Source organism: Megalops cyprinoides, chromosome 13, assembly GCF_013368585.1.
Source record: "Megalops cyprinoides isolate fMegCyp1 chromosome 13, fMegCyp1.pri, whole genome shotgun sequence".
Taxonomy (NCBI): Eukaryota; Metazoa; Chordata; class Actinopteri; order Elopiformes; family Megalopidae; genus Megalops; species Megalops cyprinoides.
The window spans coordinates 26,450,038-26,476,404 of record NC_050595.1 but is presented as its reverse complement, the minus strand read 5'-3'; the positions used below and the strand labels follow the sequence as shown (position 1 = coordinate 26,476,404).

The following is a 26,367-nucleotide window of genomic DNA, read 5'->3' as shown; positions in this document are numbered from 1 at the left end:
TCATTTCCAGATAAAATTCGGTCCAACTGGCCTGCCTTTGCTGGGCCTTGCCCCCGAGGACCCAGGCATATTGGCGGCGCCTGCTGTACCGATTGAGATTAGCGGTTGGCGTAAGATCAGCCAGGAAAGGGGGGGGGGGTGGGTATGGGTTGGGGGTGAGCGTCCTTGAAGACAGACCGGTTTTGCTTGTACATTTTGCTTGATTTTTCTTCTCCTGCAGAGGCAAACAATTTCAGAACACTTTTTAAAGTCATGGCCCTTTGGCTGTGTGGGAAGACCCGGCTCCAGTTTGCGACATATTTCAGCCTTGTAAGGCGGTAATGTCTTTTGTTCCATCAGCCTAATGTGATGTTCCTCCCCAGAGCAATCACGGTGGACAAGTGAGGTGTACGATGCGAGCGTGTTATTTCTTTCCTGCGTTACAAATTTTTATTGGTGGAATAAAATGTTCTGCCATAAAGAATGGAGGTGTGTCACTAAGCGGCAAAGTTATTACGAAGCTCAGCACGGGGTATGGACAGTCTGAACACTTCAGGGCTGTCCTGTCTCCAGAGGGAATGGGATGTAATTTCGAGAAGATTGGACTGAGCTGGGGATCTGTGCTGCAGGCTTCTGTGGAAGTCGGCCCACTCCTGCGGTCCCAGGACAGTCACCGCAGCTGGCCTGGAGCGTTGGGACTTCCATCTCCTGCCTTAATGCCTTAAAGTCTCCTCGACCAGTGAGGACGCAGGGCGGAACACAGGGCCGGGGTGGGGGGGGGGAGAACAATCCGGTGGAAATTGAATCCCAGGTCTTGTCCAAATTAAAATAGGAATCAGGATATTATTGTGATTTGAGCCCTTGAGGATTGCAGTATCCACAGCTGAGTCCTCTGAATGGAGTCCAGCAAATGAAAGAGAGGTGTGAAGCAGAGTGAAGCAGAGTCGTCCGGATAATGGCAAATCTCCCACAATGCCTTGCACCTAAAGGGAAGTTGGGTAAGGGCTGGGCATTGTGCTAAATGACGCATCCATTAGAGGCACACAGAGGACGAATTATCAGGATCTGCATCTGTCTCTGTCATTAGTTTATCATTTATGTGAACTCAGAATAAATGGAATACATTTCTTACAGAAATGCTAGTTATTTTCCTGTGTGTATTTTGCACACATTCTGAATGTTTTAAACTTTACAATGGTGAGCTATAAATTTAAAATAATAGAATTAGGAAAGGATCATTAACTCTATCTTTCCAGGCAATATATATACTATAATTTTGCTAAACTGTCACATCCTCTGTTCCTAATTCAAAAGGAATAGCATCCACCCATAAGGCTTTGCTCATGACTTTTTTTTTCCCATCATCCCCGGCACCTGCGCTGCTTACACAGAGCAGAGAGGCAGAGGTGTACGCATTGCAGCGATGCTACCTGTTTGCCACGTGTCTCGGCAGCAATAACAGGCTCATCTTGAAGCAGTGTCCTCTGTGAGATTCCATCAGGCAGGCTTACCCGCACCACATGAACATTACCGGGGTATTTGCTGCGGGCCTGATCCCAGATCAGTTACCTGGCAGGCTCGCGTGTAGTTCTGGATTGCACGGAAGATGGCTGTGGATGTCTGTGGCGTTCCTCTTCGCGATGCGGGAGAATGGCGGACTGCTCAGAATGCACGCTCCGTGCCGCTGTCACTTCTGGCAAACTCCATCACGGAGAGCGCGGTGACACCAGCCAGGCCACGGCTCTGTGAGCAGAGACAATATTTTGGCGGCCTGATTATCTACATCGCTTGCAGAAGACGGGGTTCAGTGGCTCCTGTGGAATACATGTATATAATTTTTCCTCATCTCGAAGAAGAGTTTGTTTGCCGCAGGACATTTTCACAGCCCTGCTGGGTCCGAGCGAGAACAAGAAGGGCGCGCGGGCAAATTGCACTGATGTAGACATTGAGCATCAACCGAAAAACTCAAGTACCTGTAAGTGAGAAGTTTTCTGTGCTGGAGCAAGTTTTGATGCTCTGAGGTCATCAATCACCTCCTGTGAGTGGATGTTTGCCAGTGGTGGCAGTTTCTAGCTGCCAACGAGGCGGTTTGACCGATCTCTTCAGCAGGATTTGGAGATTGGTTTTACCGTACCAGGTGTACCCATCCTTCCAACGACTGTACCAGGAGCAGGAGGCTAAATGCAACATTAGAACTACCAAGCAGTTGTAATTACAGCGCCGTACTTTGATTTTATATGTGGAGGAAAAGTAACCCTGTTGGGTATGTTAGCGTTTGGTGTGAGCCAAGTGTGTGGAGAGCAGTTATCGTTGAGATAATGATTCGAGAGCCATGATGATTTTGGCATGTCTGGTGGTGGACAGAAACTATATCTGTGTGCTCCTCCCACTTCCCTCCCTGCAGCCATTTGTCCTCTGTCTGAGGTTCAGGGCTCTTGGCGGGAGGGGGCGGGGGCGGATCTGGGATCTGAGGGTGGATGGATCACCAGAGTCCCAAGGCCACCTTTCTGCCTGAACTCCTCTCTGACTGGCCCAGTGTGATGGAGATGAGTGTGTGTGTGTGTGTGTACGTGTGTGTGTGTGTACGTGTGTGTGTGTGTACGTGTGTGTGTGTGTGTACGTGTGTGTGTGTGTGTACGTGTGTGTGTGTGTGTACGTGTGTGTGTGTGTGTGTGTGTGTGTGTGTGTGTGTGTGTGCGTGTGCTTGTATACTAGTAGCTCAATCAAAGTTGTCAGAAAATCATGCTGCGTGTTTTCCAAGTTGGAAGCTCTTGAAAAACACTATTAAAAATGTTCATTAGATGTTCTGGATTTTTTTTTTTTTGCCATCTCAATGACAAATAAGTTACCGCAAATCAATTGGACTCAGATGTCTGTGTGTGTTATTTCTTACTTTGTTCCCCTCTTCAAAGGCCTCTGAAAACTTTTTTTTTTGTTTGCTTGCAGTTTGATCACATTCTCATTCTGTTCGACTTCAGTCAGGTGTTGTGCATGAAATGGGGTTGCTGAGGTTGCTACTCGAACAGACCCTTTGTTTTTGATGACCTGCAGTGCTTTGATTATCTTTGACTTTATCAAGGTCTGGTGCTTATTAAAAAAAAAAAAGAAGTCATTATTAGCAACATCTGAAGGTCACCTTAGAGGGAAGTTTAGGGGAGAGGAGTGAGGATGGTGATGGGGGGGGGGGGGGGGGGGGGTTCTGCTTTATGAAACAAGCATGAAGTCCCTGAAGCTACTTAATTTTTCATCTCCCTTTGGGATGTGGGACTGTCTGGTCGTCCGTCTATTTTAAAGCGGCATGAGCAGCTGTGGTTCAGCGGGCGCTGGCTCTGCCGCGGTTCCCCCTGGGGTCGAGCGTCGTCGCTGCGGAGGTGGTGGTGGGGTTTCGCCTTTCTCTGTCACCTGACCCCCGGCTTCCTGTCTCACCTCCCGCAGGCGAGAAGGGCACCCTGACTCACGGCTCCATCGTGGACGGCAAGTTCGAGGGCTTCATCCAAACCCGGCAGGGGACGTACTACGTGGAGCCTGCGGACAGGTACCTGAAGGACAAGGACGTCCCCTACCACTCGGTCATCTACCACGAGGATGACATCAGTAAGTCCCCTCCACCAGCTGATTATTCCATTCAGTGATACCAGAGCACTTTACATTGGGGGAGGGGGGAGACTGTAGTATTGTTACAGTGTAGCTAATTATATAAAGATTGTGTGAATCCCCGTAAGACATTAATAAAATGCAATTTTTTTGGCGTAATATTATCAGCGTGTGGATAGTGTCGGTGTTCACAATCAGTGGACGGCCGACGCCGTTTTTCTTCCTGCGCCTGCAACCAGGTGATGGTAGGACCAGGCAGTCATAAAAACCCATTTTGCATGCTGCAGAACTGTTTGCCATCCTAAAAAAAACATCAGTTTTGGCCCTTTTTTGTGTGAAATGAGTTTTTATGAGTGGCACGTCCCGTCGGCGTCCCGCTCGTTGTGATTCGCGGTGAAATGTGTGCCTTTGAACGGGCGATAGTGGCCAGGGCCGTGAAATCGAGTGAAGTGTCCCGCGCTACTGTTAGCAGAGAGCGGCCGGCGGGCGGAGGAGCTCTGGGTTTTATCGCCGCCGCCGCCGCCGTCGGCCGCCAGGAGCGGTGAGTCATCTCTCCCCACACGCTGCTCCCTCTCACGGACTCTGTGGGTGTGCCGCCAACAGCGCCGTCCACGCCGGGCATTTCAGAAGGAAAAATTTGGGAGCAATTTTTTTTTTATATCCCCCCAGCCTAATAAAAAGCCTTTAATCTGGTCTGAGGCGGACAGAGCTGGGCCTGGGTTGGCTCTCCTCTCCTTCCTCTTTTGCTGAACTCAGCGTCGGGAGACACAGGAAGGGGGACATCTTCAAAAGCACAGGTCCCCAAGCAAAAACACTGCGGCAGCTGACAAAACAGTATAGCCTGGGTCACTGGTGCCGGTTGCCATACAAATGAACCGACCCATCCGCCAATCAGTGCGAGCTTTCAGTGGGAAATGAACCAGTCCTGTGGCTTTGATGTGTCGTACATGTTAGGCCCTGCCCTTTTCATCTGTAAAATACTGCATTATGGATTCCATGTTGTAACACCAAGTATAGCTAGTGAGAGCGCAGACCCTGCGTTAACGTCATTCTGCTGCCTGTTCCTCCTCCTTGGCCACCACCTGTTTCAATGTAGCAGTTTGATGAAGGTGTAAGTTTGTGCACTGCCAGTTTAGTGTACTAATTTAACCTGATAGTGTTTGTGAACAATGGCCTGGCTTGACAAGTGCTCGTTCACCCCCATGTTAATTCTCTGTGCCAATACGCGATAGGGATGGTGTCAGATGTGAGTGCCTGAATCCATGCTGACAGCTCTGTATGGGCTGACAGAGCTCCTCCTTCCTGCCTGACATTCACACCTTGTCATGGCAGCACTCAGACAGAAGTGGTGGAACCAGGGCGTTCAGATACGCTCAGCAACCTCAATGCAAATCACCCCAAGCTCCGTATTTCCATTTCAGAGGGGATGTGGCCGTAAAAAGAGAAGCGGTCAGAGGCCGCCCAAACCCGTTTGACCGGGTTCTCCTCCTTAGATCTATCGCAGCGGTTTTCAGAAGGGCCGCTGGTGGGTGTATGTTTGGCATTCTCTCCCGGTCATGCCCTCCCCACCTCGGCAGGAATATTTCTGTTCTCCATAACTATAATGGCAACTTCTGCTTTTCCATTCCCGTGATTATGCATGACTCGGCAAAATTCGTCCCGTGTGCCAGGCAGCAAGCCGTTATATTACCGAACTTTGTTTTTCACACTCTCTGCCTCTGCCTTCTTCTGTCTCTCCTTGTCTTTCTGTCCTTGCTTTGGATACGTTAAAGGATGGTATTTTTTTAATTTGGAATGCCCAGTGTGTTTTTTTCCCCCTCTCTTTTACCTCACAATTTGGAATGCGCATTTGTAAAATAGAGAGAATTCTCGTTGCTGCAACCCCTGTTACCCGTGTGGGAGAGCGGGGACAAACACGTGCTCCTCTCCGAAACTCGTGATGCCAGGTGCCGCCGCTTTTCACGCCTCGGTCCCCGTGCCAAGCCTGCTCAGACAGGAGTCGGAAGACAACACTTTAAAAGGATAACATTTAGAAGCTCTGAGACACCAGTGATCTTGCCATCTACACAGATACCGTTTCCTTTCCTTTCATGTTGTTTTAGTGCCCTTATCCATGTTATCAAAGCAGAATCTGTCCACTGTAGTCATGTAATATGATAATGAAGTCTTCATCTCTGTTTCCTTGCATGCCAATTAAAAAGGTGTTGCCCAGTTAATATTTAAGAAGGTGCACAATCCGTTCATGTGTCATTATAGGTTGCCATTGGTAGCGTGCTCTTTAGCGACTCCTTGTGGTAAGGTAAGTTCATTGCCGAACACATGGTCCACTGGGATTTCTGACATGCTCCTTTGTGCTGTCCGTTCAGTCGTGAGACGACATCGTTTAATTCCTGCATTATCGTGTCAGGAAAATTGAGCTTTCATGCCAAACCCTTTTCAACAGACTGAGCCAAAACCCTCTTTGTTTAATGAATATCTGACATATTGTATCAGTTAAGGGAGGCAAACGGGCACGCTAAAATATTTCTGATAGAGACGTGCGGAACATGACCGCAGTTGTGCTGCTCCTGTGGGTGTCTGATTGCTCCCGTTTAATTGAGCGAGGATCCTTAGGATGACTTCAATTTGTATTCAAATGAACGAGTTGTTTCGTTCCTCCGTCACAGGTTGAATATTAGCCGCGAGTCTTCGCAGAGCTTGGCGGCTGTAATTACTTTGTAATCCTGTCACGGTTGTGTTGCAGGACTGATTTCTGCAAAGATGCAACACGCCGATAAGGTTTTTAAAAATAGCCCGATCTAAATATAGCTGACGCGGCTGATTACATTAACATTTCAGAGGAACCTCTATAGCTGAAAAAGGAGATCATCGTGCCTCTAATTTTAGAACCCCCATCTTGACTGAAGCCCAGGTTGGAGAGATGAAGCAGGAGCCGTTTGAAAGTGAAGGAAAAAAAACAAAAAAAACAAAATCGTCTCGGTCCAGGGATTTGTACGGGCACCCACCGCTTTAACTTTTTTTTTCCCCCTCTCCCCTCTTTTTTTTCGTCTTTTCTTTCATTTACGACCGTCTCCGATTTGCATCTGAATGAGGTGGCTTTCAGCGCGGGGACAATGTGTGCCTTTTGTGTCGAAATGGAGAATACATTGTCAGCGTTGTATAAAATGCCATTGCTGCCCGTACCCAGTCAATCCAGTGACCAGCACAGGGCACATTCCCTGTCCTGACCATTTGTAACAATTTGACCCCCTCGTCCCCGTCCCCCCGTACCCCCTGTCCCCCCCCCCCATACGCGGTGACTCATTAGTGCCCGGTAATGTAAATGAGCTGTGGTAATTTGTCAAGAATTGCCTGATTTGTGTAGAGCAGTCTTGGCCAGGGTGCCTCTGTGTGCCGTTTTTTTTTTTTTTTTTTTTTAGAAGCCGCCTACATGAAGAATGAGGCAGGGGAGCACAGAGTGATCCGCCGTGGGGGCATTCTAAGGGTGTAATTCTGCCAGGGAGCGTACACGCAGGCCCCATCGGGTCGTGAACCCTCTCTTAGGGCTGGGAGGGGTGGGAGGGGGAGCCCAGTCCTTTATCCCTGGGGTGCTGTGTCTTGCCTGGCAGTCGTGTCCCCCAAGGAGAGAGGAGCCGTTTTTAGGTTCCCGTGTGACACCCCCCCCCCCCGGGCGGGACAGCGCTGGGTGGCGAATGAGGGGGTCGTGCTGTTTGCGCCGTGCGGCAGATGGGCTCTCCGTACGAGGGAGGCCCGCTGAACCAAGTCGCCCGTGACAACGGTCGCTTTCTCAGGAGTGCAGCCAGCGAGAGGCAGGTTAATTCTGCTCTGGTGTGCCACCAAGGTCACCAAACCGAAACTCCCAAGGACTGAGGGCCAAGATCCATCTGTGAAGTTAAGTGCAGAACTGTGGCTTTCAGAGAGGCTTCAGCTAGGGTCTGAAAGTAGGACGTGGGGTGCAGCATAAATGTGTGAATAAGTTTGGCTGAAGACTCCAGTATTAGTTGTAGCGTTGTGATGGATTTCAGTACGTTTCTCAGGCTGGTCTCTGGAGTTTTTTATGCTTCCATTAGCCTCAGCTGTAGGTTGTCTGAGGTGTTTAACATGGGTGCGTTTCCAGTGTTAAACCCTAAGATTAAAGGTCCTGTCAGCTTCACAGCTCTGTCGTCAGACGCTGGAGTCTGCGGGCCCGGGCCTCGGCCCGGTCCTCTCTGCGAGAGCAAAACCTGATGAAACGGGCCGAGTTTCGGGGGGAGGGGAGGGAGGGAGGGCGCGGCAGCGGGACCTCCGGCGCTCCGTGCGCCCGCGTGCGGCCGCTCCTTTCATCTGCGAGCTGCGAAGGCCTCTGACAGGCCCCGGAGGGGGCTCGCAGGCGCCTCCCCCCGGGGGACGGAGGCGCGCGGAGCTCACATCTCTGGGCGCTCATTAGCTACAGCTCCAGCACAGCCTCCTCACAGCCACACCGCTCCGTTACAGGCTAACAGGGCCTGCACCAGCCACTGGGGTCTTTGATATTCAGTGGGATTCAACTCTCTTTAGATATGCCCATGCCAACAGCACTTTTCTGTGCGTGCGTGCGTGCGTGCGTGCGTGTGTGTGTACACACACATGTATATGTATAATACATACATTGAGAGAGATGAGACAGATACAAGTCAGTACTCACACACATATATATCTGTACATGTATACATTTTTATTACGTAATAGATTAAAAAAGACCGTGGTTGTAGTAACTGCAGTTGAGCTTCGTTTCTCCTGTTTGTGTTGGCAAAGCCGGCGGCGAAGTCCGGCCAGGAGCCGAGAAAAGGAATGTGCTGGAAGCTCCAGCGCGTGCGTCCCGCTGACCCGGCACGTCGCACGGGACGAGACGACGGCCCAGAAATTTCAGCGCAGCCCGTTTTGCCCGGCCGCCGGACTCTCTCCGAAAGATCATCGCTCAAAAGTTTCCCCAGTGAGATTTCTTTGCGGTACCTGGGAGAGCGCGGCACACGGCTTGCTTACTTTCAAGGATACGAGGGTGCATCCTTAGTTGCGGGAAACGTGCGCGGAGTGATTAATTCGGAAGACGCGTTCGCGGGGTGCATAGGTCCGGGGCACACTCAAAGCAAGCCTCGCACTCCACGCAGGTGAATCGCCTCCGGCTCTACCTCGGCAAGGCTTTAACACTCAGCAAATTGTAATTATTCCCACCCGGTACGAGCGTTTCGGTTCTCCGGAATTTCGGTATTCTTCACCCCTCGGAAGCCGCGGCTCTTTCATTTGCGCCTCTGCTCGTTTTTTGTTTCTTGCAAAAAAAAAAAAAAATAAGGTGTCTGCGATCACAAGCGTCGGCAGAAGGAAGACGCTGAAAGGGAGGAACACGCGGTGCTTATTAAAGAGAGCCGTGTCTGCGCCTCCAGCGAGACCCGGGTTTGTTGTTCTGTAGGTGCGGCTGACAGCCGCGGCTCTGGGGATACGCTGCTGTAGGCTCTCATGCAAATGCGCGTGTGAAAACGAGCCTCCGCCAGCCTGAGTGTCACGACTCGAGCCGCCGGTCTCCGGGCCCCGGTCCTGGAGAGCTCTGCTCTATCGGCGTGTCTCTGTGTGCGCGTGGTGCAGCGTTCTGCAGTCCTGTTCCACAGTTACAGCCGAGCGCACGTAGTGTGTGAACGGGAAACGCAGCGGGGCCCAAACTTCACAGCACCGGAACACCGTTGAGATGTCAATCACCTCTGCTCTCTGAAGGATCCTCTGTGCAGCACTGACTAATATTATTACATTTTCATCTTTAATATTTATATCTCTCTGAGTGTGTATACAGGGTAGACAAAATAACGGCAATGCCAAATGAAAAAGGACTGGTATTTTGAAGTAACTGAATCGCAAGGGGAGTCCACATGTGTTTTAAGGCCGTTAGTAATTACCGTTTTGTTTCTGCTGTAAAAGACTTTTTAAAATCAGCCCCGATTTTAAATCTGTGGTTCTAAAGCAACATGAGAGATCTAACGGATTTTTAAAGAGGTCGGATACTTGGTGTCTGAACTGCAGGAGCGTCGGTCACTGAAATGGCAAACTGATTTAAGTCTGCATGTACTGTTGGTGTGGCCTCTCTACAGTATATGCGCTTAAGTTTCTTGCCTCGGAGTGCCCGCCAAATGAGCAAACGCAGATGTGTGTGTGTGTGTGTGTGTATGTGTGTGTGTGCTCATTCCCTACCTCCATCCTGCTCATTGACCCCAGCCTCAGGGTCGGTGATGAAGCGGAAGGCCGAGAATCAGGGGCAGGAATACCCAGACTGATGTAATTATCTGTGCAGGCCTTTTGCTAAACACACACACGTAGCTCATTGGCATGCATTAGCATGGGGGGCCTGCTGTGAAGGTAAAGAATCAGGATTATAAAGGCTTCCCGGTGTAAGCGGAGTGTTAAGGCTTCCCCAGGCTATTTTAGCCCATTAATTATAGAGATCTCTTTATCAGCTCCTTTTTTCCCTTAGCTCCTGGTTACAGTCGATATGTCCCCTTGCCATTTGTGTGCTGATCAGGCGTCCCTGGGAAGTGTTTGCGGAGACGGCATTGCGTTTGAACTCCCTTGTGTGCTGAGGTGACAGTGTGTCACTTTGAAGGGTGACAGGTGTTTCTCTGTGTGGGGGGTGTGGGGGGGGGGGGGGGGGCATGGATAGTGATATACACTTGGGCCTGCATGTGAAGGACCTACAGGTAGAGGTGGAGGTGGAGGTGAATGGTGGACTAGGATGACCTCGCCTACCCCATGTCCCATTAAGACCCCAAGCGACCTCAACTGGGCTCTCCATTCCCCGCGGCGACTGACCCAGCAGCCGGCCCCCACAGGGTCACACGGTGCCACACAGTAACAAGGGACATTGTTTGCCGTAAGGCGAGGTCTTTGTTCTCTACCCTCCTTTGCCCGCGGCGATCTCCGTGTGACTTCCGAGGCGCAGGGGTGCCGTGCAGCGTGCCCCTGGCATGGACGGGACGCCCACACAGGGTCGTTTTGTTTCCCCTCCCCCCTTCCGTGCCGGGCCGAGGTGCCAGGCCTCCCCTTCCCCGTGGATTAGGGAAATCGGCGCTGCCTGCCGCTCCTCCGCCGTCAGCGGCGGCCCCGTTGTTCGGGTGGGTAGGAGGAGGATGAAAGGATTGTCGCATCTTGTTCTGGTGCCCGTCCCGCGCTGCCGGGCGAAAGGGCTCCTCTCCCTGCTCAGGTATAATGAGCTCTGTAAAACGTGAAACGCGGATGTTTCCGGGGGATTCTGTGAGGTGAGCCTCCTCGGGAAAAGCGCCCGCCCGGCGCTCGCCGGCAGCGCGTTTTTACCGTCAAGGAAACGCTCCTGACAGGAGAGATAGGGGGAAGGCGCTGATAAGAGCGGCGGTGGGATTCGGGCCTGTGAGAACGACCTCCTGTTTGTCTTCCCGCGCAGATTACCCGCACAAGTACGGGCCGGAGGGGGGCTGCGCCGACCACTCTGTGTTCGAGAGGATGAAGAAGTACCAGGCCTCTGCTGTGGAGGAGCCCGCCAAGGTGAGCCGCGCGCAGACACGCTACGCACCGGACACTGCACGCATACGCAGAGCTGTAGTCACTGCACACAGTGGACAATGATAGAGTACGTCTCACTGGATACTCAGTTATAGATTTATTGCACACAGTAGACAATGAGAGCACAGATCTCTCTGCACATTGCGTGCATTAGACTCACTACACGCTCTTTACATGCCGCACGCCTGTAAAGAGCGTGTAGTTCTGACTAAGCACTGCATTTACGGAGTGCATAGGTCTCACTGCACACTGTATTTAACAAGTGTGAAATTCTCACCACACGCACACTCGAAGTTTTAGTCTCACTGTACACTGTTTACACACAGAGTGCTAGTCTCACTATATTATATACATGGGCTGTTTTATGTACACTGAGCACAATAAAACTGAGATGGAGCTATTTAGACTGTATACTACTCACACACACACACACACACGCAGTGGGCTCGTTTCATTGTGTACTGCGTGCACGCATACACACAGAGTGGGTTAGTTTCACACACACACGGTGGGCTTGTTTTATTGTATACTGTACACACAAGGTCGGCTGGTTTCACGCAGTGAGACGGCTCTCTCACACACCGTGCACTCTTACGTATTCCAGCTCTTAAAAGCTGCCACCAGCGCTGCGCTCTGCGGGGAGGACACGGTGACACTAAAGAGCCATTTCCGCAGACGCTCTGGTGCGCTGGCGAGCGACGCCACCGAGCTGCAATCCCAGCATGCCGAGCAGCCCCAGGCCTAACTCCACAGGGAGCCCCGGCTTGGCAGCAGCCTCGGACGCCGTGACTCAGTCCCCCCCCCCCCCACCTCCGAAACTGCCTCCCAGTCGCAGACGCCTCGGAGAGAGGCGCAGAGAGAGCCCCCACACGCATTCTTGTTTTTGTACATGATTTGCCTCATTGCTGCGTGCCAAAAATGAATAGGAAGTCGGTCCGCCCTCAGGTTTAGCAGTTTTAACTTCCCAAGACTTGCTTTCATATGAAACGCAAACTTTCTGTTCAAAAAGCGCAAAACTTTATTTGGCGGAGCCATGGGAGTGTTACGCGTGTCAGATGGAGTCCTTGTTTACCCATAGTTCCACAGATTCCTGAAAACAGGAAATATTCTCACCTCTTCCTGTCCGGATCTTTAATCTGCGTCTGACACCGCAGGCTGGGATGGGGCAGATATCTGGGTGGAACTTCTTCCATGAGATAACAAAGGCAAACAGAGGAAGCGGTGAAATGGGGGGGAAACGGCAGCATTTCAGTTTCCTGATAGCAACATAGACATGTGCCCTGTGGTCATTCTGTGCACCACCTGAATGGACTGAGTATTTGTAAGCTAAAGGCCCTGTAACTCTGTGTCCACTTCACTCACAGGCTTTTTCCTCTGTGATCAATGAAGCTTTAGAGCAGACAGATTGAACTGGTTCCCCTCACATGACTTCCACACCAATAGGAGATTTTCACAGGGTTAAATAAAAACGGTCGTTCCTCAACGGTGTCTTCCCACACGACCATGGCTGTGACTGCATGCCGCTGTCCCTGCAAAGTGACCGGCAGACTTTGTCGGATATCTGTCACGTAGAATTCTGCCCACAAGGTTCTGCCCACTCCGATGCGCAGACCCGCCCCGAGCCCGTTGCGTCGCTCGGTTCTGGAAAGGATACGCGTTGCAGTAACCGTTGCTGCCAGGGGCGAGTCATCGCCCGCGAGCCCTTGTTTTGGGAGCCGCATTACCTGCGCAATTAACGAGCCAATTAGCTGAGCCGTCTGGAAGGTGCGGTGGGGATTGTGCGTGCTCTGCGTCTGCATGCTGATAGATTAGGATTCCACTCAGCGTTAGCGAGGGTAATCTTTCATCTGCCCTCCTCAGCGGCGTGGCGCGCGGTTAATCACAGTGTTTGTCTGGGAACTCACGGCGGTGAGTGAAACTCGCACCGCTTTTGTATCAAGGTAAATTAATGAGACTCGCAATAAAACGGGTTCGTAGTAAATGCTCGCGGCCCTTTTTCTGAGGGACTGATGCTTTTGTGTGTCTTACAATTAGTTTAGATTACTTTAAATTCTAAAAGACTGCAGCCACAGTGTTAATCCTCAGATTGATCAGGCTGCCCACAGCACTGCAAGTACACCCATCATTCAGCAAACTCAGTAGTATCGCGGAATGATCACCAGGTCATTGTTGCAGGGGGCCTGGCTCTCTGTGGTTAATTCTGTTGTTATCCCCCCCCCCTTCCCTGCAGGAGACCAATCAGGTGTTGGAGGAGGAGGAGCGAGCCGATGGGCCGGTGCTCCTCAGGAAGCGGAGAGCGGCCCAAGCCGACAAGAACACCTGCCAGCTCTTCATCCAGACCGACCACCTATTCTACAGATACTATGGCACCAGAGAGGCCGTCATTGCACAGGTACCGTCAGGCCACCAACAGGACACCTTCGTGACACCTCCTTAGTTCATGACACTTTCTCCCCTGCATTGGGAAGGAGGGTCCAGAGAGATCCAGTTCTTCATTAAGTGAAAAATTGTACTAGGAATATTTGTGTGTTTGTTCTTGTTGCCAACCTAATTAATTCTCCCGGAACAAGTTAGCTTGTCTTGGAGCTTTGATGGCTAACGACTGGGCGCGGGAGAAAGGGTGCGCTCAGCAGAAGTGGGTCTCATTTTGGGGGCAGATTAAAGGTTTCAAAGTGAAGCGCGGCAGAATGGGAGGGAGCCTTTCCAGCGGTATCTGCCGAGGAGGAGCTAGAAGTCTAATAATCACAGCAGTGAGCACAGCAATAATAATCCGCAGCAGTGGGGGTACAGCGTTCACACTCCAGCTTGATCTGTCTCACAGTGTGTGTGTGTGTGTGTGTGTGTGTGTGTGCGCACGCGTGCGCGTGCATGCATGTGTGTGTGTGTGTTCACATGTGTGTGCCTTTGCTTGTGCAAGGATGTGTTTGCGAGTGTGCACGTGCGTGTGTGCAGGTATGTGTCTGCAAGTGTGTGCGTGTGGGTGCGGTGACTTGTCCCCTCCTGAACCCTCATAAATCACCCCTTCTCCGTACAGGCATCTTCATTCATCATAATTGGGCAGAGGGATGATGGGTAAAAATGGCAGAATAATTGGGGTTGTGAGGAGTGTGGCCGCATTACAGTGGAGGGAGGAGGGCTCGGGAAGCCTTTGTTTAAGCGTCGGAAGCGAGCCGGCCCTCCGCCAGGCCTGGTGCAGGGGTGATTAATGAGGACCAGGAAGAAGGCGCTGCTCCAGGGATATCTGTCCACGCACAACCCAAAAAAATAAGCCCCTTCGTTACTGCCAGCTGCATAAAAACAAGCTTTTTTCCCCCCTCTCTCATTTCATCAGAACGTTATAAATGCCTACCTGTTGGACTGTTTATGTGCTGATTGCATTCTTGTTTTTAATGAGTCCTGGCCAGCACCTTGTCCACTCTAATTTGGTGTTAATTTGTTTCCTTAGTGTTGATGTGGGTATTGAGGTGGTAAGCGTGTGGCTGGAGTTTCGCCTTGTCGTTTCAGATCTCCAGTCATGTGAAAGCCATCGACTCCATCTACCAAAGCACCGACTTCCTGGGAATCCGCAACATCAGCTTCATGGTGAAGAGAATCAGGGTGAGTGCATTGGCGTGCGTGCGTGAATGCGTGCGGGGTTGTATCCGGTTTGTGTGCTTGAGTGAGAATGCGTGTGTCTGTTTGAGTGAGGTGTGTGTCGTTGTATCTGTGTGTTTTTGTATTTGACTGGGAGTGAGTGTGTGTGGTTGTAGCTGTTTGTATTTGACTGGGTGTGTGATTGGGCCGGGGAGACTCCTTCTGCATCCGCAGTGCGCTGAGCTGAGCTCGCTGAAAGAATGAATAAAATGCATGAATCCTCCTGGTGAGTGCCCGGTGCCTTTTAACTTTGGAAGCTGTGCGCTTTCTCCAAAATCAATTTATTATGCCTCTGAAGAGAGGTGTCTGCAGGGGCTGGTAACTGGCTGGGTTTTAATTAGAATCATTTCTCTGTTTGGCTAGAACTGTCTTTAACTGGGATTAGAATGAGTCCCTCTGCAAACAACAAAGAAATGTGGATGCACAGTCTTGCCCGTGGTTTGGACCGCTGTCCTCTGGGACTCGCAGATCATTATTACTTCGCCCACTCCACTTTGTTGTGCTCCGGTCGGAGCTTTCTTCCGCCCCTTATAGCCTTATCTCTACAGTGATTTGTTTAAAGTGTCGTTTGTTCGTTTGTTCATTTGTTCGTTTGTTCGTTTGTTCACTCGTTCACTCCCCCCTCCGTTGTGTTTTTTCAGATCAACACCACTAACGACGAGAGGGACAAGTCCAACCCCTTCCGTTTCGCCAACATCGGGGTGGAGAAGTTCCTGGAGCTGAACTCGGAGCAGAACCACGACGACTACTGCCTGGCCTACGTCTTCACCGACCGGGACTTTGACGATGGCGTGCTGGGCCTGGCCTGGGTGGGCGCCCCTGCAGGTACGAACGCTCTGCCCACCGCCCAAAAACAGGTCCCCTTCCCACCGGAGCTGTGGTAAGCTAGACATGCAGAGGATCCCGGGGATGAAGCAGGGGCCATCTGCTAGCCAGCTCAGGGTTTTAGAAGTGAATCATGCTGTTTGGTTGTGAGGGATATCACCCTTATCTTAGACAGAATTGATCTAGGACACACTGCAAGTGTACCTTGCTCCAGCATTTGTGCTTTGCTCAGTGCTATGCTAAACATTAGCATAGGTACCTCAGTGTCTCCGTTAGCCCTCATAAGCATCCTCTGAGTCTCTTTTTGGTTTGAGTCAGCGCGCCGCGGTGCGCAGTTCGGCACATGATGTAATCCCGGGGCTCGAGCCGGCTGTATTTACCGTGTCCCGGGTCACCGTTGTTTCAGTTTTAACTCGCACCTAAAGTTATGCGCCCCGTCAGCACTTTTTGTCGATTTTAGCCTCACCGTGGAGCCTCCTGTCCTCAGGTAAACCGGGCCCGCTGGCCTCATTTCCACTCCTGTGCCGGTGAAGTCCCCGCGGCTCGAGTTCCTGAATAAACACTCAGAGTTTGAGAAAAGGAGGCTGGTTTGCCTTCCCATCGGTTGCTTAGCCATTGGTATCAAAGGAGGAGGCGATTCTGTGTGACTGACAGGCCAATGGGATGGTCTCCGAATCGGCCGCAACGACCCGGCCAGCCGGTGGCAGAGCGGCGGAGACAGACTCGCACGTCCAAATGAATAATTCATCCGCAAGCAAAATAATGATGTCGGGAGAACGCCGCGTCCGCCTCCTTCATCAGTAAACCGGCGCCGCGACGGTCGCAGGCGCCCAGGCTGCCAGCTTTGTCATGCCGGGCGCGTTTCGGCTCTGCTGTCAGTCAAGCCCGCAGGACCAACTGATTTCTCAGCACATTACTGAACTTCCCTCATTACCGAAGAGGGAAGGTAAGCAATGCGCTGAAAAATAAAGGGCCTGCATTTACATTGTTGTCCACGGGGGGCGACAGAGCTTCCCACTTGGTGAAACAGAGCCACACGCAGGTCCAAATCCTGGCCAAGGCCAACATCAGAAACTGGGGGGCGGGGGGCGCTCAGCACAGTGCAGTGCCGTGCCAGTGTTTAGTTTACTTCCAGTTTGCTAACGACCTCTCCATTCACCTAAACGAAGCGAGCGGGCATCGCTCTATCACGGCGTTATTAGGAGCGCGCTGTCTGGGGTAAATTTCAGGGAGGGCTTAATTGAGTGCGCGGTCCGTGCCCTGAAAGCAAGCGGCGTGGAAATCAATGCAGGCAAATTAGCAGCAGCCAGAGCCGTGCGTATCGATCCGGAGTGGCCCGCTCTCCGCGGTGCCTCGCGCTGGGAAACCCTCCCTCTCTGCGTTTACCAGAACGGGACCTCGGGCCAGCAGACACCAGGGGCCCCTCCGGTCAGGCCCGGGTAATGGCTTCTTTATTGGATCCGATCACTTAGCGTCAGCACGGAAGCGTCGTCCGGACGCCACCGCCATACCCCCCCCCCCCCCCCACTCGTCCGCAGTAAGGCGCTGTGATGGGGTGGTCCGATACACTGATGTACAGTGCGCTCTAACAGAGAGCTGCCACCTTTGAGCTGCCTGTAACAGGAAGTGACCAGCTTGGTGACGCATGCCGTACAGGTGAGGTGGGGATGGCTGCGAGATGGCGTCTGGACTGTGAGAAGGGTCAAGTCAGCTGATTGGAGGATTGCAGGCACTATTCACCGTGTTGCCGTGTTCTTACGCTTGGTTTAGTAAAGGAAACACCGGCGTTGCCAGTGTTTTCCGTACCAGTAAGCAAAGCTGCAGGGTTGTTGGAAGGATGCAGCTCTTGCTGCAAGATTCATAGCTTGGTCCACAGCCGGCGCTCGTCGCTGTGAGCTTGGATCTGGCGAGGCTGGTGCTGACTGGCTTCTCAAAGGCCCTCGCTGATCCAGCAGGGGTGAAGAATGCTCCCTCTGGCTCCTGGTGAGTTTTTCCGAGCCCGGGAGCGCAGAGTGAGCGTGGAGCTCCCGAACCAAGGAAACCCCCAGCCCTGCTCGTATGGCGGCGTGTCCGCCCGCAGGAGCGCGTGCTTGCTGCGCAGAAACAGAATTGGGAGCCCCGAGGCCCGCGGGCGGGCTGCCAGCAGAAGGAGGGAAGGAGCCTGAACTCCCTTCCCTGTGATCTCGCACACCTCCTCTTTCCAGTCCTGAGTCCTGTTTTTCCCCCTTTGCGAGACAGGCATGACTGGAGAGCGGTGTGGTGATCTGTCCGCGTTTTAAGACGGAGTGAGAGAAGCAGAGGGGTGAAACGTGCCTCCCTCTGTGCAGCGTGCCTCGCTCCCTCCACCGTTTCTCCCTCCCTGCGCCGCTCATCCAGCGACCTCTTCAAGTCGAGAGACACCTGGCTACCGCTGCGTGCCGTCCGCGAGGCCGAGGGGGCGGCTGTCAAACCGAAACGGGCCTTCCTGTGCCCCATCCAGACCTGAGCCCTGACCAGCGGGGACCAGCTGGGGTCCAAAAAAAGCAACCGCAGCCTTGCTTTCGCCCAAATCCAAACCCACACTCGAAACTCGAACACAAAAGGAGAGTTCTGGCGTAGGGTTCCCTTTTTTCCCAGCCTCCCCAGCGGCACATTGTGCTGCACCTGCAGAAGTACTCAGATAAGCACAACGCAAACAATGCATGCAGTGTTCCCAAACGTCGAAAGGAATTGCCCTGTGGGGATGACTTGCAGTAGGCTTTGTGCAGGTGTGTGTGTCTATGTGCGTGCGCGCGCGTGTGTGTCTGTGTGTGTGTGTCTGTGTGTGTGTGTCTGTGTGTGTGTGTCTGTGCGTGTGTGTCTGTGCGTGTGCGTGCCTCTGTGTGCATGCAGGCATGTTGGTGTCTGCGTCCGTGTCTGTCTCTGTATGTGCAAGTGTGCATGCAGTTTTTCTTCTGATCCTTATGAACTGTAGGTGAGATGTAGGGCTCTTCTCTGTGTGTTTGCAGGGAGCTCTGGTGGCATCTGTGAGAAGAGCAAGCTGTACTCGGACGGAAAGAAGAAGTCCCTAAACACTGGCATCATTACGGTGCAGAACTATGCCTCCCACGTCCCACCCAAAGTCTCGCACATCACCTTTGCCCACGAGGTTGGCCACAACTTTGGCTCCCCGGTGAGTGCCTGGCCAGGGTGGAGGGGGCCATGGGGCCTCACGTGTTCCTTCATTTCACTGATGGAAAACGGTGCTCCATTGAGCAGTAATGGGCATCAAAATTAATATGCAATTTGAATCTTTCAGCTTGAACATTTTAAATTTAACTTTTTTACTCCAAGCACATGAAAGTACAGTTAATCATGATCATAATCACTGGCAATGAACTGTCTGTAACTTTCTGCAGTGCTTTTAGGCTCAGACTCATGAATATTGATAGGAAAGTCAAACATTTCTTCTATTTTTTTTATTTTTTGTTCATTTTAATGCTAATACAGGCCTTCATGGTCAAGTATTTGAATAATCTCATAATCCGTGTTATCTGTTTGTGCTGTGTGATGCAGGTGATCTTTAGTTCATTGCTACCTTGTCAGATTTTACTATCCTAGTTTGATAAAATGTGTCAGTCTGTACATTACATGCATAGATCTTAATGGAAAGGTCGCTGCTGTGATGGCTTATTATCACCAATTATGGCCGAGCAGGCTGTGTTCTCCATGAGACTTCTGAATGTGTGTAGTAGAAGGTCTTGTTGGGTAGCAGGAAATAAGTCTTTGCCTTTGTCCCTTTTGAAGACACTTTTCATTGTCTGGGACTGGGGAAGGGCCAAGATAATAAAACAAAGCACACAAACTGCAGAAGAGGAAAACTATCTCACAGCCCCCACCCCATCAAATCATGTCAAAGTCATTTGCACCCTTTGTTCTCCACAGCACGACTCCGGGATAGAGTGCACCCCGGGGGAGTCCAAAAGTCAGGACCTGAAGGAGAAGGGCAACTACATCATGTACGCCAGGGCCACGTCCGGGGACAAGCTCAACAACAACAAGTTCTCCGTCTGCAGTGTGCGCAACATCAGCCAGGTCCTGGAGAAGAAGAGATTCAACTGCTTCGTCGGTAGGTCGCCCCCCGCAGGAGTGGAGGTGCATCTGCGGGCGATTAGGGGCCAGAGGCAGCTAGACAGTATTACCAGTACAGATGCCATGTGCAGACAAGAATCTAACAGATGTGTGCATCAGGATGTGAAAAGTGCCGTTTGTGTTTTAGGCTCTTGGCTGCGCATTTAGAAAGACGTTTTAGTTCTGTCCACATTGGTTTGAAAGTTAGAGATTAGATCGAGGTTGTTCCATCGACATTAATCACCGGGGCGAGAGAGAGACAGCATGAGGCAGAAGTGCCATCTGTGTGGGAAGTCGTCAGAGAGTTCACAAGTTCTCTGTGTGTGTCTGTGCGTCTCTGTGCCTGTACGTGTGTCTGTGTGCAGAGTCCGGCCAGCCCATCTGTGGAAACGGCCTGGTGGAGACCGGGGAGGAGTGTGACTGCGGCTACAGCGACCAGTGTAAGGACCAGTGCTGCTACGACGCCAACCAGCCCGACGGCAAGAAGTGCAAGCTGAAGCCCTTCAAAGTGTGCAGGCAAGTGGGCGTGTCTTTCAGAGGCCCAATAGAGTGTGCATGCATGTGGGCGTGTCTTTCAGAGGCCCAATAGAGTGTGCAGGAGTAGTAAGTGGGCCTTTCTGAGACCCAATGAAATTTCCAGGCAAGTATGCTAGCCTTTCTGATGCCCAGTGAAGCGTGCAGGTGAGTGGAGGGTTACCATCACGCATTTCAGGCCCAAGCTGCACATTATCAAAGGCACTGTGTGACAGGGGTGTTGACTGTGTCCCCCTCCTCCCCCATCAGCCCCAGCCAGGGTCCCTGCTGCACCCCCGAGTGCGGCTACAAGACGCGGAACGAAAAGTGCCGGGAGGAGTCGGAGTGTGCCCACCAGGGCATGTGCAACGGAGCCTCGGCCCAGTGCCCCACCTCCGAGCCCAAGGCCAACTTCACTGCCTGCCACGGGGAGACGCAAGTGTGCCTCAACGGGGTGAGTCCTCTCTGCCACCAGGAGTGTGTGCGAGTCCTGTATGCTGGTGCTTTCCTTTCCAGACCGTGATTTTGGAGCACAGACAAGGCAGACTGTGTGTGGATGCGTGTGTGTTGTCTGTGTGGGACTGTCTGTATGTCTGTGTGTGTGTGTGTGTGTGTGTGTGTGTGTGTGTGTGCCTGTGCCTGTGTGCCTGTGCCTGTGTGCCTGTGCCTGTGTGCCTGTGCCTGTGTGCCTGTGCCTGTGCCTGTGTGCCTGTGCCTGTGTGCCTGTGCCTGTGTGTCTGTGCCTGTGTGTCTGTGCCTGTGATTGTGGGCCCGTGCGTGTCTGTGTGTGTCTGCATATGTGTGCGCGTATGTGTGTGTATTTGTTTGTGTGTGCGCCCATGCCCGTCTGGCTGTGGGCGGATGGCAGCAGGGATCTGGGTGCAGTGTGGAGGCAGCTGTCCCGACCCAGGCCGTTCGTCCCCCTGACAGCGTCTGCGGGTGCGACAGTGTGTGTGTGTGGGCAGATGGTGTGGAGCGTGATGCGTCTGGGGGAGGGAGGCAGCTCCCCGCCCGTGCGTGCGTGTGCGTGCGTGTGCATGGGTGTGGGTGTGTGTGTGTGTGTGTGTGTGTGTGTGTGTGTGTGTGTGTGTGTGTGTGTGTGTGTGTGTGTGTGTGTGCAGACAGTCAGATGGATGTTGTGTGTGTGTGTGTGTGTGTGTGTGTGTGTGTGTGAGAGAGAGAACGTCTGTGTGTGAGGAGAGTACAGCTCATTTCCCCCTCTCCCTCCCTCCAGGGCTGCTCTGGCTCCATCTGTGAGAAGTATGGGCTGGAGGTGTGTACCTGCGCCAGTGTGGACGGCAAGGACGAGACGGAGCTCTGCCATGTGTGCTGCATGGAGAGGAGTGAGTGCCCCTCTCCTCTACACCCACACGCCTTCCTGATGAACGTGCATCACCCTGTCCTCTGTTCCTCTTCTATACCACCCTTTCCTCTCTCTCTCCTCTACACCACCCTGTCTTTTCCTCGTCCCCTATACCACCCTCTCCTCCCCTCCTCCTCTACGCCATCCTCTCCTCTTTTCCTCCTCTACACCACCCTGTCCTCTCCTCCTACTCTACACCACCCTGTCCTCCCCTATTCCTCTACACCACCCTGTCTTCTCCTATTCCTCTACACCACCCTGTCCTCTCCTATTCCTCTACACCACCCTGTCCTCTCCTATTCCTCTACACCACCCTGTCCTCTCTTCCTCCTATAACACTGCCTTCTCCTCTTTTCCTCCTCTACACCACCCTCACAAACCCTCCCTCCTCTACACCTTCCAGACCTCCCTGCTGTCTTTCACAAGCTCAGACACAGTTCCAGATGGCCGAGAATTACATGTGATGTGTCATTCTCATTTCATGCTGTGGGTTTCAAGAACAGGAGTAACACTTGTTTTCCAGTACAGGAGTAACACTTGTTTTTATCATAGAAGCTTCCCAAAATAAAACCATAAATGCAAAGAGAATTTGGAGCTAAAATGCACCTGTGACCTAAATGGTACAGTCCAGAATAAGAAGAGAGACTGTGTGTAACCATGCTGTGTATTTGGGTTATCCCCCTTTCACAGTGAAACCCAACACCTGCAGCAGCACCGGCTCAGAGAAGTGGGCCCGCTTCTTCAACAAGAAGGTCACCACGCTGCAGCCCGGCTCGCCCTGCAACGACTTCAAGGGCTACTGCGACGTGTTCATGAAGTGCCGTCTGGTGGACGCCGACGGGCCGCTGGCCCGGCTCAAGAAGGCCATCTTCAACCCCGAGCTCTACGAGAACATCGCCGAGTGGATAGTGGCAAGTGTCTGGGGTCCCGGGCAGAGGGCCGGCCTTTCACTGCATATCTGTCAGCGCAGGGAGTGAAGCACAAGGAGTAAAGCCACGCACATTGAAACGGTGTGGTCTGTTATATCCAGGGAATTCCATAGCTCAGTTTTCATGTGTCACGCTTGTATCCAACCGGATATTAAGTTGGGGGAATCTGGGTTGAGTACTTTACCCAAGAGTACAACAGCAGTTGCCACTCTGGGAATCCGACCGGCAACCTTTGGGTTATGACCCCTGCTCCATACCACTATACTACACTGCTATACTGCATACTGCTATACATACAGTGCATATATTATTTACAAGTATGAGTGTTCTATTTCATGTTCTCAGGAAAAATAAACACCGCTTAATTTCATATGTGAACAGATTGGCCGTAGCATGACTTGCGTACATACATGCTGTTTTTACTCTGTGTAAATGTTTTGCTGATCCTGCAGCATACTTGGCCAGCTTCTCACGGTTCTCCTCTGTGTTTATGTGCACGTGTGTGTGTGTGTGTGTGTCTGTGTGCCTGTGTGTCTGTGTGCCTGTGTGTCTGTGTGCCTGTGTGTCTGTGTGCCTGTGTGTCTGTGTGTCTGTGTGTCTGTGTGTCTGTGTACCTGTGTGCCTGTGTGCCTGTGTGCCTGTGTGCCTGTGTGCCTGTATGTGTTACAGGCTCACTGGTGGGCAGTGCTGTTGATGGGCATCGCCCTCATCATGCTGATGGCTGGCTTCATTAAGATCTGCAGTGTCCACACCCCCAGCAGCAACCCCAAGCTGCCTCCGCCCAAACCCCTGCCAGGTGAGTGCCCACCAGAGACCGCCACTGAAGCAGCGTTTAACTGGCAGCCCTACAGCAAAGGAACATGGTGTGACCTCTTTTCTCAAATCTAAAAGGAAGGCAGACCAGGAGAGAAGGGAAAAGACAGAGGGAGAGAGAGACAGAGAGAGACAGGCAGGGCCAGTGGGAAGAGGCAGAACGAGACGTACAGACTCGAGGAGAAACGGGGAGAGAGAGGAGCCTCAGGTGGGCCGGTGAATCCAAAGGGAAGGTAGACGGACAGGTCACCCCTACGCCGGTCTACAGTCTAGGCCCACATCTAGACCCAAGCCAATCATGTCGCTTCAAACCAATGCCACACAGTGGTTGGCCAGCTGAAGTGCAGTGAGGTGCAGGTTACCCTGTGAGTGTGCTGGAGTGACCCTTCTCCGCCCTCCCCCCGCAGGCACCCTGAAGAGGAGGAGACCGCAGCACACCCAGCCCCAGCCCCAGCCCCAGCGCCACCACCGCCAGCCCCGAGAGAACTATCAGATGGGCCAGATGAGACGCTGAGGCCGGCCGCTCTTTGCCTTGGTTCTTCCTAGTGCCTACAGTGGGAAAACTTCACTCCAAAGAATTACCTGTACCAGTCATCGCCCCCCCCCCATACCCCGCCCACCCCGCTCCACCCACATCCACAAACTGCAACTGGCAAACCAACCGATTTTAAAGGATAACATGGCAGTTAAAAAAAAAGGAAAAAAAGGCGGACACACGCCACAGTTCTGAGCCAGCAATGAACGCCACATCTGTGTTTCAACAGCTGTCAGTGGGGGAAGGAAGAGCCACTGGTTTCCATCGTAGTGCGGTGTCTTTACCTGTTCTGTTTCCCTCCAGACTTTATTTTCAGGAGTCAGAAGTGGTGTTCTTTCAGCACATTTCTCCCTATTATGTTGTCTTTTGTTCCCTGTTTGATTTAACCCCCCCCCCCCCAACTCCCCACCCCCCACCCCACATAAACCCATGACTGCAGGTGACAGGGGTTTTTGCTGCCAATCAAAGGCCAGGAAGAGAGACCATCTCCCAAGTGGAAGAGACTTAATTGCCAATGTAATTAACATCGTCTAAAACAGAACGACGACGCAGGCTTTTATTTCTAATGCATACGCATTCTTTTTCTGCGTGCAATTGTACAGATATCGCAATATAGAGGTTTTTTTTCCATTGTATCATAAGAGGAAAAAACGGATCTTTTTTTTTTTTTCCTTTCTGCTGTTTGATGAAGATAACTTACTGTTTTAATTGACACTCTCAGGATTTAAAAAAGAAAAAAACACAAAGAAAGGAGGGGGATGGATGTTAGGGCAGAGGTGAGACCTCCTGATGCCTTTTACAGTGGCTGTGATCGAGAACCCTCGCTCTGTGGTGTCACCCTGCTGACTCCTGTCATGTGACATGCAAATTGCAGCTGCCAGGGTGTAAATTGCATTAGTTGTGAAAAGAGGGGAAAAAAAACGTATAGAAAAAGCTCCAGGAAGGCTTATGTGCAGGGATAACAGGGGAGGGAATGAGGGAGGGAGGGCTGAAGGTCGAGGAGATGAGTGCATGGCAGCCTCCCATCGACATTTTCAGAGTTACTCCTGCAAGATTGTCGAGGTCCTAGACGTGTTAGTTTGATCTCGTTTGCGGAGCAGTCGATGGGACGGCCCTGTGTATATTTGCCTGTTTGCAGAGAGAGCGTGTAGAAACATAAGGCTAGGAGAGAAGGAGTTTTTGTTTTTACTTCATTATATTGCAAATATTGTCTTCTTTTTTCCCCCTGAACCGCAATTTGTTTTTCTTGACTCGCCGCCCTTCTTTTCCGTTAATCGATAAAAACCACTAAGTACAGCAGACGAGCGTGTCTGCTGATCATTCCCGCTGTGACTGGAGGGGTAAGGAGGAGTGCTTCGTGTCCAGCAGGGGGAGTGCCTGAGTTGCACTTTTCAAACAATCTCACTGCGTGAGGTCACGCCGTATCCAGCCAATCACAGGGTCCCGACTGGAAACACGGGAAAATGGGGGCGGGGGTTTAGAAGGGGAAGGGTTTTGACCAAAAGGGGTTGTAGGGGGGCAAAAAAAAAAAAAAAACATCAGCGGGGCAACCACGCTAGTCCTCATTATAGACATTCCATCAAAAATGGCTGACTTCTCGCACAAAGCAATGTTCCTCTGTAGCGGAGACAAGCATGCAGTTACTGAAAGCTATGTACGATGTGAAGAGTGGGAGGTTGCTTTTAAGGAGCCCTTACGCTATTGGGCCCCCGTGAAACAGGAAGACGCAAAGCGTGTGAGGGCAGCAGGAGTGAATGTGTGGCGGAACGGTTTACGAGATCCTGTTTCCCAGACAATGTTGTTTTACTGACTGAACCTCACTTTATTCAGTTGCTTTTTTAGCATTGTGTTTTTCTTTCTCTTCTTTCGTGGATGCAGATATTTGTATATATAGAGGAGATGTATTGACTGAGTGTAGAGTTGTTACCCTTGTTTTAAAAGTGGTGAGGGAGGGGAGAGCCCGGCAGTAGGCTTGGCTACAGCACATGCAGGGTCAGCTTGGAGACGGACGAGACGACCAGTCAAAGTCCAAATTCTCTGATCTGTTTGGCGCCCTTTTCCTTGTACCCCAGCTACCCATTGACCTCAACCTTTGTTTTATGACCCCCACCCTTTATCCAAGCCCCAGATTTTATGTACCTTTTTAATTGGAAAAGATGAATGAAATCAGAGGCCACTCTCCCGCTAAAGAAACTAATGCTGTATCACGGGCTTTGATCGAAGAGGTGAGTGACGTGCCTGATTGGTGGGGGTAGAAACCCCGCCCATACTATCCCCCAATACCCCCCCCCCAATCCCCGCCCACAGTTGACTGCGCTCAGCACCCGCCCATTCTGAGATGGTAAGATTCATCGAGTCGTGAGCCAATCAGGTGAGGCGATGACGCCCAAAGCGACCGGCTGCCCGTCGGTTCTGAACGGGTGAAGTCCTGGGAGACCCGAGGAGTCTGCTTTAGGAAAACCGGCGCTGCTCCTTTCCTCCGGAGAGCTAGACTATAGACCAGCTCGATCCGGACGCCCCGAAGGCGATCGAGGCCGGCGCGACTCGCACGTTCCACC

General features: G+C 52.0%; 1 protein-coding gene across 1 annotated transcript in view; it reads left to right on the top strand.

Annotated features, from left to right (window-relative positions):
* Nucleotides 1–24,215, top strand: part of adam10a (ADAM metallopeptidase domain 10a) — a 72,318-nt gene extending 48,103 nt beyond the window's left edge. Inside the window, exons 4-16 of the mRNA XM_036543609.1 lie at nt 3,415–3,573; nt 10,991–11,091; nt 13,340–13,501; nt 14,614–14,706; nt 15,384–15,567; nt 18,555–18,718; nt 19,471–19,654; nt 20,022–20,172; nt 20,440–20,623; nt 21,404–21,512; nt 22,223–22,443; nt 23,131–23,257; nt 23,682–24,215. Coding sequence (XP_036399502.1) covers nt 3,415–3,573; nt 10,991–11,091; nt 13,340–13,501; nt 14,614–14,706; nt 15,384–15,567; nt 18,555–18,718; nt 19,471–19,654; nt 20,022–20,172; nt 20,440–20,623; nt 21,404–21,512; nt 22,223–22,443; nt 23,131–23,257; nt 23,682–23,788 — 1,946 coding nt within the window. The 3' untranslated portion in view covers nt 23,789–24,215. The remainder of the gene's footprint in view (nt 1–3,414; nt 3,574–10,990; nt 11,092–13,339; nt 13,502–14,613; nt 14,707–15,383; nt 15,568–18,554; nt 18,719–19,470; nt 19,655–20,021; nt 20,173–20,439; nt 20,624–21,403; nt 21,513–22,222; nt 22,444–23,130; nt 23,258–23,681) is intronic.
* Nucleotides 24,216–26,367: the final 2,152 nt, after the last annotated feature.